Consider the following 16,971-nt stretch of genomic DNA (forward strand, 5'->3'; position numbering starts at 1 on the left):
AGCTCTATCCCTCTACACAAATGCCACTAAAATTCCTCCAGCATTCTCTATCCTGACTCTGCGTGTCAAGCTGTAGACAGACAGTTCTACTTGAACACCCACAAAAATCCCCATTTGTTTAATGAAATAAAATTCCTCTCCTCTTCCAAAACATCAACAACCAAACCAAAATCCAACCCCATGTGAATTTAAACTGGATATGTCTGTTCCAGTCCTTGCTGAAATCCACAGCAATCAATAAAATCAAACTCCCTCCTCCAGAGTCTTTTCTAACGACATATGTGCAATTCCTTGATGCTTCCTGACCAGTTAAATGCTCAGAAGCAGGCCATAAACCAGGGTCTACTAATGATTATTATTATTTTTTTTTTTTTTGGCCAGCAAGTTCAAATAAAAACCTCAATTAACAAGTCTCTCACTTGGAAAGGTTGTCTGAGAAACTGAGAAGGTAAAGCTGAAAACATTTCTAGAGAATCTTAGTATGTTGTAGTTATGTGTTGTCCAATGAGAACCAGTTCACTGCTGGCCTTCTGGTTGAGTTTCCAGAGGTTATAAATCACAGAAGAGGAGACTGCCTATCTTTATCCCACGGAGCGGCTGGTGGATTCAAACCATCTGCCTTTAGGTTGACATCCTTACCCTCTAGGGCATTAGAGCTCCCTTAGTATAGGCAGGACACAGTGAAATGATGTTGTGGTAGGAAGGGGAGGTTTGAGGAAGCCAAAACTGTTAGGAAAAGCCAGAAAGAAAAGAAAAGTAGTTAGGATTGGGGGGTGGGGTGTGAAGCAGACTCCATGTGAGAGAGATTTTTTGTTAGGACCAAGGGATTAAAAACTCTAAAGTAAAGAAAGAACTGGGGAGGTTACAATAAAAAGTCGAGTGTCTGGTGATTCAAATCTACCGCTGACCCCACAGGACAAAGTTGGGCAGTCTCTTCCTGTCATGAGTGATAACCTTAGAAACTCAAGTGAAAATTACTCTGAGCCATAGTTTACTCAACAACAACTAATAGCTTTTTTTTTAAAAAAAAAAAGTATATCCAGTACTAGAACCTTGTAAAAATGCTGCTTAGGTTTTTGCAAACCAATACTGCCAACCTGTATGACACTTAAAGAGTTCAAAGTCAACACAGCCTTCTATGTTCTCACCTTTCCGCCTTAAATTTTTGGGAAGAAAGTAGTAAAGGGGAAACAGTATTACATAAAAGGAAAAAAGGGGCAAGTCAAATGTTCTGTGACTGGTGGGGCGGGAAGAAGAAAAATACAACTGACAGACTACATTCACTTGAACAGAATCTAGAACAAATAAATACATATTTTCTTGGTTTGTCAGATAAGGCCTCAAATACAATTATGTCTTAGAAGCCACATTTTAAAAGACACAATGATAAAGTGAAATCTAAGAAAAAAGCAGCACAGGAAGAAACAATTTCAAAGTTAAACACATGAATTACATGAATTGCCCAAGTCATCATGTAGTAGCGAAAATCTTCAACCTGAGTATCTTCACCTTCCTGATTACTGGCTGAATCTCCTGGTAACACTTTTCTACTGTCTCTTTTTTCCCCCATCAAACCTAAAATTTTAAATATTTCATATCATGGATTTATGTGGTATATTTTTTTAAACTACTCCAAGGAACTCCTCTCACTTCTCCTGACAGATCGAGACCACCACAAATCTTTCCAAACTGCATGGTCCCATGCAGTTCCCTAGTCTAGTACATCGCAGCCATACGTCTTCAATTCCATTTTTTTTTTCTTCTGTGGCAGCACGGGATGACAAAGCAAAATATTACAATGAAATATGCAAGGAATTGGAGTCAGAAAATCAAAAGGGCCAAACTCGCTCAGCACTTCTTAAGCTCAAGGAACTGAAGAACAAATTCAAACCGCGAGTTGCTATAATCAAGGATGCTTTCGGCAGAATGTTAAATGATCCAGGAAGTATTAAAAGAAGATGGAAGGAATATACTGAGTCACTGTATCGAAAGGAATTGGAAGACACAGAAAAATTTCATGAAACAACATATGAGCAAGAGCCTATGATGATGAAAGAAGAAGTTCAGGCTGCTTTGAAGGAAATGGCAAAAAATAAGGCTCCAGGAATAGATGGTATACCAATTGACATATTTCAGTTAACAGATGCTGCCCTGGATGTGCTCACCAAGTTGTGCCAAGAAATCTGGAGAACAACCACTTGGCCAACTGACTGGAAGAGATCGATATTTGTTCCTATCCCAAAGAAAGGTGACCCAACAGAATGTGGAAACTACAGAACAATCTCACTAATTTCACATGCAAGCAAGATTTTACTGAAGATTATCCAAAAACGACTAGAACAGCACATCAGCAGAGAACTGCCAGAAGTCTAGGCTGGGTTTAGAAGGGGTAATGGTACTAGGGATATTGCAGCTGATGTTAGATGGAGCTTAGCTGAAAGTAGAGAATACCAGAGGAATGTCTATCTGTGTTTCATTGACTATGCAAAGGTGTTTGACTGTGTGGATCATAACAAACTGTGGCTGACTCTGAGAAGAATGGGAATCCCAGAACACTTGATTGTTCTAATGCGAAACCTATACTTGGACCAGGAGGCAGTCGTCAGAACAGAGCAAGGGAACACTGCTTGGTTCAAAATTGGGAAGGTCGTACACCAGGGATGCATCCTATCTCCATACCTTTTCAACCTATATGCAAAACAGATTATCCGGGAGGCTGGGCTCTATGAGGAGAAATGTGGGGTCAAGATTGGTGGAAGATCTATCAACAATCTGCAATATGCAGATGATACAACCCTGCTTGCTGAAACTGAGGAGGACCTGAAGCACCTGCTGCAGAGGGTCAAGGACTGCAGCCTCCAATATGGATTGAGGCTCAATGTCAAGAAGAAAAAGATTCTCATCAATGGACCAATTGACAGCATCAGGATGGATGGTGAAGAGACTGAGATTGTTCACAGCTTTAGTTTGCTGGTCTCCACAGTCAACACTCTTGGCACCAGTAGCCAGAAAATTAAAAGGCGCATTGCCATGGGAAAGTCTACTGTTAGGGTACTCTCCAAAGTGCTGAAGAGCAATGGTGTCTCTCTGGAGACAAAGGTGCATCTGATACAGGCCATGGTCTTCGCATCAGAGGTTATGCATCAGAGAGTTGGACAATGACCAAGGAGGATAGAAGGAGAATTGATGCTTTTGAGCTGTGGTGCTGGAGAAGAGTATTGCGAGTACCATGGACTGCTAGGAAAACAAACAGATTCATCCTGGAAAGGGCTAAAGCGGGTAGCTCCTTGGAGGCAAGGATTCTGAGGCTCTATCTAACATACTTTGGACATATTGTGAGGAGAGACCGGTCCTTGGAGAAGGACATCATGCTTGGGAGGGTGGAGGGACAGCACAGTAGGGAAAGGCCCTCTATGAGGTGGATTGAGTCAGTGACTGGGATAATCTGGATGGCAGTGTCAGAGACAATGCAAGTGGCACAGGACAGAGCAGAGTTTAGGGCTGTTGTACATAGGGTCGCTATGAGTCACAAGCGACTCTACAGCACATAACAACAATAACAACAACAACAACAGAAACAAGACCTTAACAGCATTTATGGAGAACATGCTTAGGAATGTCTACTGTATCTTAAACATGACTAGACAGGGTTTTAGAGTATCTGCTTTTCCTTAAGATTCTAGTTATTTCAAGCAGTGATGTTGTTTTCCTTTCCAGATGGAAAACTCCCATTTGATTTAAAATATAAATTCTTTTTAATAAGTGAAATTAAAAAGGGGGGCTCTGGTGATGTCGTCTGTAGAAAACTGTGTTGCTCAGTCAAAGGTGGCATCTCTCTGACAGATGGAATCCACCAGTGATTCTTCAGGAGAAAAACAGGCCATCTCCTCCTGAAACTCAGTCGAAGTTCAGCCATGGGGCAGCTATGGCCCAAAAGCAATGAGCTGGCTTTGTTTTTAATGTTAAAAAAAATATATTAAATACATCATTACTGTTGTTGTTACGTAGTGTTGAGTCACGACTGACTCATGGCTGACCCTTTTGTGGGTATTCAGAGGCAGTAAATCAAACAGGAGGAGAATGCCCATCTTTCTTACACGTTATTTTTATCTTAACCAGCAATAGTACATCTGCTACATGGATCTCACAAGGCTTTTTTTTTTTTCTTCTTAAGACAAGGCTTTTTCTAAAAAAAAAAAAAAATTTTTTTCAATCTAGTGTGTGTGTGTGTGTGTGTGTGTGTGTGTGTGTGCGTGCGCACGCTGCCAAATCAGATCTGACTGGTACAGAAGGAGATTGTTCCTCCTTCCGCATTTGTTGGATTTGAACCGTGAGCCTCTGGGATTGCACTGAAGCTTCTTGCCCCTAGGCAACAAAGCTCTCTACAAGGCTTTTATCCAAGTAAGGCAAACATCTGGGAAAGTATACCAAACAAATCCAAGGTTAAGTCCACAGGCACTGAGGCTAATAAAGACATGAATACAACATTCAATGTTGCTATGAACTAGCTGGGTGCCCTCAAGTCCTCATTAAGTTTCTGTTAAATAATGCTATTATCATCTGTGTAGAGATAAAGACCTATACTTCCCCATCCATCAAGTCATGATAATAGCACTTGGCTCATAAGACTGTTGTGATGATTAATGAAAACAGGCACTCAATAGAGATTAGATGCTGTAATTATAATTTCATTTCCTAGATAATGACATAACAGCCAGGGATGACAAGGATTTGGGAAAAGGTCTTCTTGTACACTACAAGAAATCATCTACAATAACCAAGTACACTTAGAACTGTTGGCCCAGCAATAATTCTTCTTCTAGAAATTTATCTTACAGAAGTAATGAAAGATTTGCATAATAGTTTACATGCAAATATGTGCATCAAAATACTATTAAAACAAGATAAAAACTAAAAGCAACCCAAATGTTCTAAAATCCTATTTCTCATCAAAATGGTGTTACAGAAGATTCTTTATTACCTTATAAAAAAAGTGTTCTTTAAATTCTGTTACACAAGGTAAAGGCTACTGATATTATAAAATATTCTTATAGGTTATTAATATAACATTCTTTTTTTTCTTGTCTTTTAGCTTCTCTTTTATTTCAGGGGAAAGTGTGAATGCAATCCCCCACTACCACAAATTATCCAGTAGAGTCTCCCACACTTGGGGAATTGCAGGAGTCACATCCAGATTGCAATGAGTGAGCCTTGCCCTTGGAAAACCTCCTTTGTGATCACGGAATCTCCCCTGCCAGGTATAACATTCTTAAATACAGAAATGTGTTACAGTAACATATATATCAGAGAATTTAAAACCTTTAAAGCCCATAGGACTTTAAGTGGTTTTAATTTTATTCAGCATTTTTAATCTTTTAACAATAAGCATATGCCATCTAATAAGAAATACTTTTCTTATTTTTAAAATAGTAGAATTAAGTCATGCGCTAATTATTAAATATCAGTATTTTTAATCCTTTATATTCTTCATAGAGCTTATTGCCAACTTATTTATCTATTCAATGAAGGATGGAGTTCAAAAGTGCCTAACCAGAATAACACAACTAAGGATAGAATAAGAATCACTGACTCAGTGGAAGACGAAAATGTTGTCAGGGGAATCAGATAAAGTCGGCTAGGAGACAGTCACGGGTCCTGCCCTCCCTCATTTCCTGCCACACACCCTATTTCTCAGGCCTATTCTAGCCATATACACCTTTTCTCACATAAAAAGAAGTTAATACCAGGCATGCTCCCCTGCCTCCATGACCCCTGGGAAAAATAAACATATACTGCTCTTTTCTTCCTGAAACTGATTAAAGGGCAATAATATGATGTACTTTAGAAATACAAACAGTAAATCATTTTATATGCAAAACACCAACCTCCACATAGAATAGTTCTTCTTGAAAACATGATACTAAAGTGAAGGAAGCGAGCCACCAAAGGCCGTATACCGCATCCTGTGATCGTGCATACCAACGACCCCGAGGAACAAACCCAGGGACAGCAGGCAGAGGGTGGTGTCGAGGGCGGGGAGGGGAGAATGGAGAGATCTCTTGCAGGGGCTCTGAAAACTATCTGGAATTTGACAGTGGTAAAAGTCGAACAGCACTGTGACTGTATAAATGTCACTGAATTGTACACTTTAAAATGTTTTGTTCATTTCTTCACTGTCTACAAGTCAAAACCAGCTCAAGAGTTGAGCCTCCGGTGGGTTTTCAGAGGCTGTAAATCACACAGGAGGAGACTGTCCATCTTCCTCCCATGGTGCAGTGGTGGATTTAAACTACTTGCCTTTGGGCTGGCAGTGTAAGCCAGTTCCCACTAGGACACCAGAACACCCTTTAAAATGTTAAAGATAGTAAATTTTACATTATGTGTATTTACCACAAGAGTATTTTTTTTTAAAAAAGTAGGTCGCTCTGGAGGGCCAGTGCTGCAATCCTAAAGGCACTCTTGAAAACAAGAGTCATTTGTTACCTTTGCAAGTTCTCGCCTTAGCTCCTCTTGCTCCTCCTCTGACAGGGCCTCTGTGGCACTGATGGTGGCAGCAGCATCTTCTGCTTCCTCTGGTACGGGGTCTGTCGGATTTAAAAAAACAGAAAAGTCTGAAAGCTAATAAGAGTCTCCCATGGGAGAAGCCACTGTGCCAGCCAGCTTAAGACCCACACATCAACTTCAAATGATCTGACATTTCTAGCAAAGGACAAAAGCAAACTTTGGGCTAACCATGAAAAACAATCATCTTAGACTCTGCCAAAATGTAAATGCAGGCAGGAAATGGGATCTAAAAAGCTTTCTCTCAGTGTCCATTTTCTCAGTTACAGTACAATTACTTAAGAATCAGGAGGCAGGAATAAGATTTTTACATGGTTTTCAAATTCTTTAAGAGAAAAACCACACACCTTAAAGAAGTGTGTAAATGCCTTTACCTTCCTGTGACCAGAGGAAACAGAGCAGCAGTGATGGCCTAGTGAATAAGGAACTGCAATGCCAACCTAAAGACAAGCAGTTCAAATCCACCAGCTACTCCAAAGGAAAAAGATGGGTGATCTCCTCCCATATTATTCACAACCTCTGAAAATCCACTGGTGGTTCCAACTCAACAGCAAAGAGCTGAGTTTGAAACAAAGGAAACAAAACCTAGCACTGTGCAAGCTCAGGGAAAGATGTGCTGACCAAATTAAATGTACAAGGAAATGTTAATCCACTTCTTTTCTTTAGTCAGGCGAAGTGGGAAACGGCTGTGGCTTTTCTTTATCTTATGCAGACACTTGTAATCTTCCCATGACCCAATTTTCTGCTTTTAATTTTTTGTTGTTGTTCACATCATGTATTTTCCTGAATGGATAGCATGCTGAGTCAAGGAACATTTCTGGAAAGCTGAATAGATTTCCCACCCCCCCATACATATTTTATGAGGCAGCTATGTCCCTCTGGACTCTGGGAAGTATTATATGGGACTTGTTTGTCCACTCCGAACTCAGCAGAACTAGTGGGAGGCATATAGCCCTCTGGACTCTATCACTTTCTAGATCACTTGATAGGTGCTTATGACTTAAAGCATATGAAAATGTGGTAGTTGCATAAACTCATTGTCATGGTCACAACCAGTTCCCAGATTACCCTGATATGGGCTTCAGAAAATAGAAATCAAGGTGGGGGGAGAGCTCCATATTACGAGAGAGCCAGCTTTCAATTAATATACTGGAACCCATCTCCCAGTACAAAAGTCGAAAGAAACAAATTTTGCAAAATCATACCTCCAAGGACGCAGGTGAGAACTGTTTACAAGAGCCTGTACAAATGTGTGCCCTATGTGACACATGACCATTTCTTGTGTTTCATATAGTGATGCTGGCCCCCTCCTGAGGCTTCATGCACTTTGAGTGTTGAACCAAATAAACCCTCAAGAGGAAAATGCAAGTGGATGCTACATGTGCCATCAAAGGTCATCAAAGGGCTAAAAAATTCTCAATGCCTACAGCAGTGAGTAAATGGCCAATAACCACTAAAAGATACTCCACATCATTCAAGACCTTTCACCATGAAACCATTTTCCTGGAGGAGAGCCAATGACTCAGTGTCCATCCAGGAGAACAGAGCGTTCTGGAGTGAAAAATACCAGGAGAGTAGCCACCCTTGAGTCACCACCCCCTACTTCCTCCCAAACTCCAACACCATAGAGCTCAGGGCAGGCCATTGAGTCCAAAGTGGCATGACCCAAAGTACAAAACTTAACGGCGCAAGGGGCAAATAACGAGCAGTTTAAAGCAAACTTTAACTTTTTTATTTTATTATCTTTTTACATTTTTACACAATTAAAAACCTATACCTAGACCAGAAAGCTGTCAGTCCTGTCATGACAGATGGCAAAAAGATTGAGATGGTTAACAATTTCATCTTACTCAGATCTACAATCTTGGCACCAGCAATAGAAATCAAAAGACAAGATGCTTTAGGGAAGCCTGCTATCAGGAGTCTCTCCAGGGCACTAACGAGCAACAATGTCAGTATAGAGACTAAGGTGCACCTGATGCAGACCATGGTCTTCTCAATTGCTTGCTATGCATCTGAGAACTGGACAATGAATAAGGATAACAGAAGAATTGATGCCTTTGCATTGTGGTGCTGGAAAAGAATGCTTTCTATACTATGGACTGCCAAGAAAGCAAACAGGTTTATTCTGGAGAGGGTGAAACCATGTTGTTCCTTGGAGGCAAGGATTTTGTAAACCCCTCTCACATATACTTACTTGGGCATATCTCCAACAGGGACCAGTCCTTGGAGGAGGACATCATGCTTGGAAGAGTAGAGGGTCAGTACAGGAGAGGAAGACCCTGGCTGAGATGGACTGATACAGCAACTGTGGCAATGGGGACAGATGTGTCAGAGACAGGGTTCAGAGCTACTGTACATAGGGTTGGTATTGGTCATAGTCAACTTGACAACACATAGCCACCATAACAACATTTGATTAAGCAGTTTTACATTTACAGAAAAACTACAGAGAGCTCCATATATCCCTTTCTCCCCATACTCAGTTTTTCCTATCAATATCTTGCATTAGTGAGGTCCATTTGTTAAAATTCATGAATCAATACTGAAAAATTTATTGGAGGATGTGGGTTGGTTATTTCTGTAGTTCAAATATAAAAATAACCAATCATCTGCAAGTTCAACACATTTTTGCACGAAGAACTCAGAAACATTAATTATGTTCAATACATTATGCAACTATTCCCACTATCAATTTTCAAATATTTCCATTACCCTTAATAAAAGCTATTAATAAAATAAAAACTCGTTTTAAAATCCATGATGAACAAAATAGGATTGCATCGCTGTGCTGGTTTTTGGTTTTTTTCCATTTGCCTCAGGTTCCAAAACGGCTCTTCAAGGGCCATGTGACTGATCTTGCCTTCATTTAAAATCTTTGCATTTTGTTTGCCATGATTTTTTTTTCAAATTCATTTTTATTTTTAAGATAGATTACATTAACAGGGTTTTGATTACTGTAGTTTTTGGTGCTCTGTTTAATTTTACATCTGAGGGTGAGGTTTGTTCTCAAGCCTGTTCTGCTGACACATCCCATGTCACAGGGCTAGGGCTTCAGGGTCTCCCCCAAACCACAGACATATAATGATGGACAGGGGATGGTTACTCCTTCCTTCTGTAATCTCTCCCTGCTCCCTCTTCCCCCTCCTCCTCCTGCCCCTGAGGACTGTTCCCCACCACCACACTGGCCCATTTCTGAAGAGGCACTTCGGCTGCATCAGCTATGTGACAGCGCTCTTCAAGCAATATCCCAGGCAGCCCATGCTGGGCTTGGCAGGCAGGCTGAGAAGTAAGAAAAAGGATAATCATACCGTTCAACAAGCAGCCAGCATCATAGCAGACATGAGCTAAGACAGTGGGTGTGCACATTACATACAAAGTACACAAATGCACCTGAGACAGGGTTCTCTCCTATTTAATATTTTAAAAAACTCAAACGTATCATTGTCAAGTTGGAACTGATTCATGGCTGACTTTCCAGCAGGTTTTTAGAGGCTGTCAGCTGCACAGAAGATTGCCCATCTTTCTCCTGCAGAGCAGCTGATAACTTCAAAAACCTAACCTCTGGGCTGGCAGTGCAGCTCACTTCCCTCTGAATCACCAGCGCACCCTAACATAAGGCTGTAAATCAGTAAGGAGGAGGTTGCATGGCGAATATTTGAACCACGTGCCCTTGAACTGGCAGTGAAACTCCTGACCCACTAGGCCACCCCCCCTCCCCGAGCGTCCTTCTATGGATTTGTTCTGACACAGCAAAGATGGAATTTAATGTATGTTAGTTAGACTCTATAATGAAGCTGGTAGTTACATGAGCTGCCTTTTCTCGATTAGCCTGTAGGTGGCAGCAAACCATCAACATTAAAATTCAAAAGTGTGATTTGTTTCCGAGGGCTCAAGTGGAAGAAAAAAATGGAAAATAGTAGAAGGCTGGTAAGGCAATCACTAGCATAGAATATGGTCATGCTATAGAAAGGCATGTGAGAGAACTAGTACGGTCTCTAGAAGCAATCATAATAGAAGGCTTTCTAAGAAATTAAAGAATCTGGTAGACTGCATGAAAACCATCGTCTCATTGTCAATTTTCAGCTCTTTGGTCGTACACAGGGTCACTGTGTGTCAGAGCCAACTCCACAGCACTGGACAACAGCTCAGTCACCCTAAACCTGGGAATACAAATTTTGTCTTTAAATATTTTTCTAGATATTGTCTTGTTTTCTATAACTTCAGTACAAGTGTTCATGTATGCGGGTCAAGATTCTTGTTCTGCAGGCAACACGGACTCACTTGAGATTATCAAACAAAATAACTGTTTTAGGCAGATACCCATTAGCAGGAGAGATGAAGGGTAAATTCAATGTAGGAAAAGATTAGTTAAGATGTCACAGGAACACAGGGGTAAAGCAACAGGAATTTAAACTTTATTGTTTTATTGTTAGGTGTCATCGAGTTGAGCACAACTCATAGCGACTCTATGAACAAAAGATCTGAACCCTGTTCTATCCTGTGCCATCCTCCCACCTCCTGACACACATGAGCCCACTGCAGCAGTCACCGGGTCAATTCACCTGTTTGAGGGTCTAACTTTCCTTCACCAACTCTCCACTTTTCCCAGCATCCTGTCCTTTATCAAGGAATAGCAACTCCTAGCAACACGTCCAAAATCTGTGAAGCAAAGTTTCATCTTGCCTCCAAAGAGCACTCTGGTTGCACCCTCTCCAAGACATATCTGTTCTCATGGTAGTGCCAGGGAAAAACTGGAGAACTGAGTGGCAGATTTGGAAAAAAACTAAGAAATTTTACATTTCCATGACTAAAAAAGAAAATCTATTAGGAAAAACGGGAATTGACATAAACAGGCTACTGACCCACTTAAAAACTTAACAAGAAGAACTGCCACAGTTCTCACCTCCAGGACCCCAGTAGTTAGTGTCCTACTAAGTTAGGAACTTCTGGAGCAAGTGCTTTATGCTCCTTATGTCTTATTCGGCACAACCAACCAGCAAGAAAGAACTACTGTTTGACCTAGTCCAGTGCATGTCCATTGAGAGAGCTGAAATAAATGATGACTCAATTAGCCCAGAGACTTAAATTGGCTAAGTTAAAATAAAGACTTTGGATTTTCTTTTTTTTTCCCCCCTCTGAAGACAGCAGAGTCAAAATACAATGTGAGATTTAAAAGACACAAAGGAGACTGGGGTTGAAATCAAGTCTTTCAGAAAAGAGGGATTCTGGCATTGGGGAAAAAAGACAACAGAGTTGATCATTCCCAGCATGAAAGTTGGGGAACAAAAATTTGCCGAATGTATAAATTACCTAAAATGAGGCAAAGAAGAGAAAACATCATCTCACATATATCTGGCACACTGTCAGGAGGGTCCAGTCCTTGGAAAAGGACTTCATACTGGGAAAGGTGGGAGGTCAGAGAAAGAGAGGAAAATCCTCAAAGATGGCTTGACACGGTGACTGCAGCAATGGGCTCAGGCATATCAGAGGTGGTGAGGATGGCACAGGACAGTGCAAAGTTCAGATCTAACGTTCAAAGGGTCACCGAGCTATAGTCCACTTGATGGAGCCTAACAACAGTATACCATTATTATACAATTTTAAAAAATCATTTCTTGTTCAAAATCCCTAGCTCTAAGAGAGATGCAAATCAAGACAACTATGAGATATCATCTCACCCCAGTAAGAATAGCAAAATTTAACAGAACAGCAAGTAACAAAGTTGTGGAGAGACTGGAACCCTTATTCACTGTTGGTGGGAGTGTAAAATGGTGCAACCACTGTTGCAAACGGAGATAACATTAAACCCAGCAATTCCACTACTGGGAATATACCCCAAAGAGACCATAACTGCCACCCAAGCAGATATATGCACACCCAAGTTTATTGCGACTTTGTTCACGATAGCAAGGAGTTAGAAACAACCTAAGTGCCCATCAACAAACAAATGGATAGAGAAGCTTTGGTATATTCACACAATGGAATACTATGCTGCACTGAAAAACAAGGAATTCATGCAATATTATTCAAAATGGATGACCCTAGAGGACATTATGCTGAGTGAAATATCTCAGTCACAAAAGGACAAATACTATATGGGGGGGTGCCACTGTTGTAGAATGAGGCTGACATCAGGTTGGGGGTAAGACTGAGAAAAACCTAAGAAAAAATAAATTATCTGTATACTGCATTGAAGCCGATGAGGGGGAGAACAGTTTAAAAGCATTTATTTTAGGGCATTATGATTATCATAAGAGTTTGGAATGAGGGATGCAGAGTGGAATATACTCAGGGTGGGGGTGGGGGGTGCAGGGAGATTGTATACCAGTGAAGGAGTTTTTCTTTTGCTTTTCAAGAAGAGCGAACTGGGGGTAGGGGTGGGGTGGGCAAGGAGAAAAGTGCAACAATGAATGAACAGAAATCCAAAATCTCTGTAAATGTTCATTGAAATTAATTTTAAAAATATTTGTTTCTAATGTTACAATGGAAAGCTATTTCTAACAGGAGAAGGAGGGAAAGAAAATATGACTCATATTTATCAAGTTCTAAATATCCCAGCCCCTATGTAGGAAAAGCCCCATCTTATCTCAGAAAGCCCCCACTGAGCGTGGTTCTATTTATTCCCATGAGGAAATCAAGGCCTTCTGAGATGAAGTAACTTGTCCAGAGCCACAGAAAGGACTCGGGAAACAGGCCCAAGATCCCAGGCTTTCCCCACAATGACCTTGTCCTTCACTGGAGGTGTGAGAATGAGGGGGAGATTCCTGGCTGTACAAACCACAGATATAATTATCAAGCCCGAGGGCCTGAAGAGTGGTGGTAATTTGTTTCATCAGATTACAAACATCTTAGCCAGTTCCTTTACTCTAGTTGTGAAAACAGATGGTTGGCCTGTCTTCTATTACAAACATGTGATCCTCCCCAATAGCTTTACATGCAGAATGACAAGTCTAGACTTGCCTTTTGGAAACTCCCTCTAGAAGGCTGGGAAACAGCCTGGACTAGGGAAAGCCTTGGGAGCCCTGGTAGGGCAGCAGTTAAGCTGATAAATCAAAGGTTGCAGGTTTGGATCTACCAGCTGCTCCACAGGAGAAAGGTCACAGCCTACTTCCAAAATGATCACAGCCCACCTTGTAGGGTCATTAAGAAATCAGAAAAGACCTCACAGAAATGGGTTAGGGAATAAGCCTGCAGATCAAAGACAAAGTGAGCGGCAGGTGCGAGTGCCTGAATCCCACCGCTGGGGAAGTTTGGATGGAGAAGACAGGACTAAAGAGAGGACAGTGTTCCTTCAATGTTAAGATTCTTTTTCTTCTTTTCACAAAGAACTAGTTAGCTAGGCTGGAATTAAGGCATAAACATAAATGCTCATCACCTGAAGTAGAAATCAAAACTGGCAAATGGATTGTCCATAGCTTAAAACCTCATATAGATATCTCTTCTTTAAGAATAGCTTCATCCAAACAAAAGGCAGGCTGAAAAAATGCAAATAAGGGTGATCTGGTGGTGTTCTCTATAGGGAGCTGTGCTTCTAAGCCAAAGGCTGCACCTCTCTCTAGTGGTTCGAATCCGTTAACAGAATGATGGGCAATCTCCTGCTATCCGAGATTACTATTTTTATGTGCCGTCGAGTCAGAACCAACCCACAGTTGACCCTACAGCAGGTTTTCTGAAAAGCAAACCACATTTCCAGGAGACTGTTCATCCTTCTCCGGTGGAGGAGCTGATGGATTCGAAACGCCTACCTTTGGGATCGCAGCACAGCTTCTTAGCACTAGGCCATCAGAGCTCCCAAAGCAAAGTGGCCTAGAATCAGTTCTGACTCAAAAGTGAAGACTTTAATAAAGTGAACACCAGGGACACAAGAACTGCTTCAATCAACTAACCATATCATATAAAAAGGGAGTATATGCCCTAGGATAAAGCTCAGAAGCAAGAGAGGATAAAAACCCCAGAGAAGTGGACATGGAAATACAAGGAGAAATGAGGAGAGTTGTTACACTGTGGGGATTCTAATCAGTGTCATGAAACAAAACGTGTATGAATTACTGAATGGAAAATCAATTTGCAATATAAACTTTGCACAATAAAAAGTTTAAAAAAGAAATACAAAACACATTTTGTATTCATAGCTGAAGAGCAATTCAGTCAAGTTTGCCTGCATATGGATATATTTCAGAAACCTTTAGTTGACTTATTTCAGTTTTAAAAATAAGTACAAGAGTGTTAAAAATCAGGATACATGTTTAAATCCAAAGGAATCCAACAAGCATAAAAATTTAAGTTACAGTTAAGTCTCAATTTCATTTAACTAGTAGTATTGCTTCTCCTTATTGAAACATAATAATGGTACATCCTACAGTTTATGGTATTTTATTTGATGAAATATAATACGTTAGAGAAACTGTGAGTGATCAGAAGGATGCAGGTAAGTGGAAGTGTGTGTGAATGAAACGAGGAAGGGGGAAGGCAGACAAGTCAGGTTAAAGGAGAATGGAGGGAAAAACTGAACGTGTCCCTAGTTCTGCCCTGTGAAGTCCTGACGTCAGAATCCGTATCAGCACTGCCAGTGCCCAGAACAGAGCGAATGTAATAAAGCTTTGTTTGAGCTGATTTATTGGTCGTGATTTAATCAAAGCACACTCCTTCTGTTTTCTGTGTGTAGCCACCCACTTGCCCTATAGTCCCATAAATCTCAAACATGCAAGGGATTTACTTTGTTCTATCCATACAATTTAGAAGTTACAAATTTTCTTCAACTGTATTGAGGTTTTTTACAAATTTTAGTGAATTTTATTCCCATAGAGAAACTATAAGTAAGAAGGTGACAAGAACTTCTCTGCTGCCGAGCTGTGGGTGAGCTCCTGCCCAAGCTGCCCAGTGTCCAGCTCACCTGCCTGCTTCCTACCCCCTCAGTTATCCAATCTTCCTTCCAGTGAAGGCCAATGACTTCCTTTTAATGTTGTTGTGTACTGTAGAGTGGCAAGTGACCCATAGCTGACCCTCTGGCGGGCTTTCAGAGTTAGTTAATTGCACAGGAGAGTGTCCATCTTTCTCCTGTGAAGCAACTGATGGCTTCCAACCAAATACCTTTGGAATTACAGCACAGCTTCTTACCACTAGGCCACCAGAACTACTAACCCAAAGTAACTTTTTTTTTTTAGCCATTTTTGTTTCATGGTTTAGAGGCAAGAAAACTTGGGTAGACACTTTTAAAAGACCAGAAAAAAGATAAGCCTTGAGTTTGATGCTTTTAGAACAAAAAAAAAAAACAAACCCTAAATTCACCTGTTAAGTCCATTCTGAATAAAAGTGACCCCAGGGGACGGAGAAGAACTGCCCCACAGGGTCTGCGAGGCTGTACTCTCTTTATTACCCTCTCATTCTCCCATGGAGCAGCTCGTGGCTTTGAACTACTAACTTTTTGGGTAGTGGCTGAATGATTTAAGAACCACACCACCAGTTTGCTGTTAGAATGGAACTGGTATAAAAGCTGGCTTGGCCAATTACGAAAGGGGTGACCTTTCACCAAATGTTTCTCCTCCTAGGGTTCCAAAGTTCTTCTCTGTGAAAGAAAAGTGAATGCTCCCAAGCTCTCTTGGGGTTTGGAAGAAATAAAAGAATTTTTCAAAGCAAATGAAGAGAGAGACATATAACTGTGTTGTTAGCTGCTTATATATATAGTCTCCCCCAACTCACTCACAGTGTCTTCATGCACAATGGAATAAAGTGCGGCCCTCACCCTCCCTCCTAACCCATGATTGGTTACAGATCAGATAAACTAGATGTTCAGTACAGATTTTCATTGGTCGGTCTACCCCACTTTCCAATGTCCTATAATTTATTTTTGCCATTTCCTCTCTAGAGCTCTTGTGTGGTTAAGGTATGCAACTGCTAACCTGAAGGCTGGAGGATCGAATCCACCCACAAACATTTTGGAAGGCAGGCCTGGCATTCTAGTTCTGAAAAAAAAAATAAAAAATCAGCCACTGAAAACCCAATAGGCTACACCTCTGACGGGTCATCAGGAATTGGAAGCTGACTCCACAGGAGTGTGGTTAGTTTTTCTTCTCTCACTTGTCCCTCCCACGAAACCTGGCTTGAAGGCGTCACCTCCTCATTTCCCATCACTCTTCCCTGCAACCCACCACCTACCCCTCCCGCCCATCTGCTTAATTAAGGACTGTTTTCAGTCATTATCCCACAGGACACATATGAGAAATGAGACACTGCAACCTTGAACAGAAATCCCCCTCCTCTGACCTTCTTCACACCTGCCCTCTCGTTTTCTCTTAACCTCTAAGATACTGATCCAAATCAATCCCCCAGAATTCCAATCTTATATATTTTTTTAATTTCTTGACTGCTGTTACCAGAGGTGATGACTGTGAATCCAACTAAAATAAA

General features: G+C 41.0%; 1 protein-coding gene across 1 annotated transcript in view; it reads right to left on the reverse strand.

Annotated features, from left to right (window-relative positions):
• Positions 1-16,971, reverse strand: part of TPD52 (tumor protein D52) — a 50,219-nt gene that overhangs the window by 21,803 nt on the left and 11,445 nt on the right. The window contains exon 3 of the mRNA XM_006880549.1: positions 6,484-6,584. Coding sequence (XP_006880611.1) covers positions 6,484-6,584 — 101 coding nt within the window. The remainder of the gene's footprint in view (positions 1-6,483; positions 6,585-16,971) is intronic.

The sequence above is a fragment of the Elephantulus edwardii genome, unplaced genomic scaffold (genome assembly GCF_000299155.1).
Source record: "Elephantulus edwardii isolate Elephantulus edwardi_28Jun2011 unplaced genomic scaffold, EleEdw1.0 scaffold00008, whole genome shotgun sequence".
Lineage (NCBI taxonomy): Eukaryota > Metazoa > Chordata > Mammalia > Macroscelidea > Macroscelididae > Elephantulus > Elephantulus edwardii.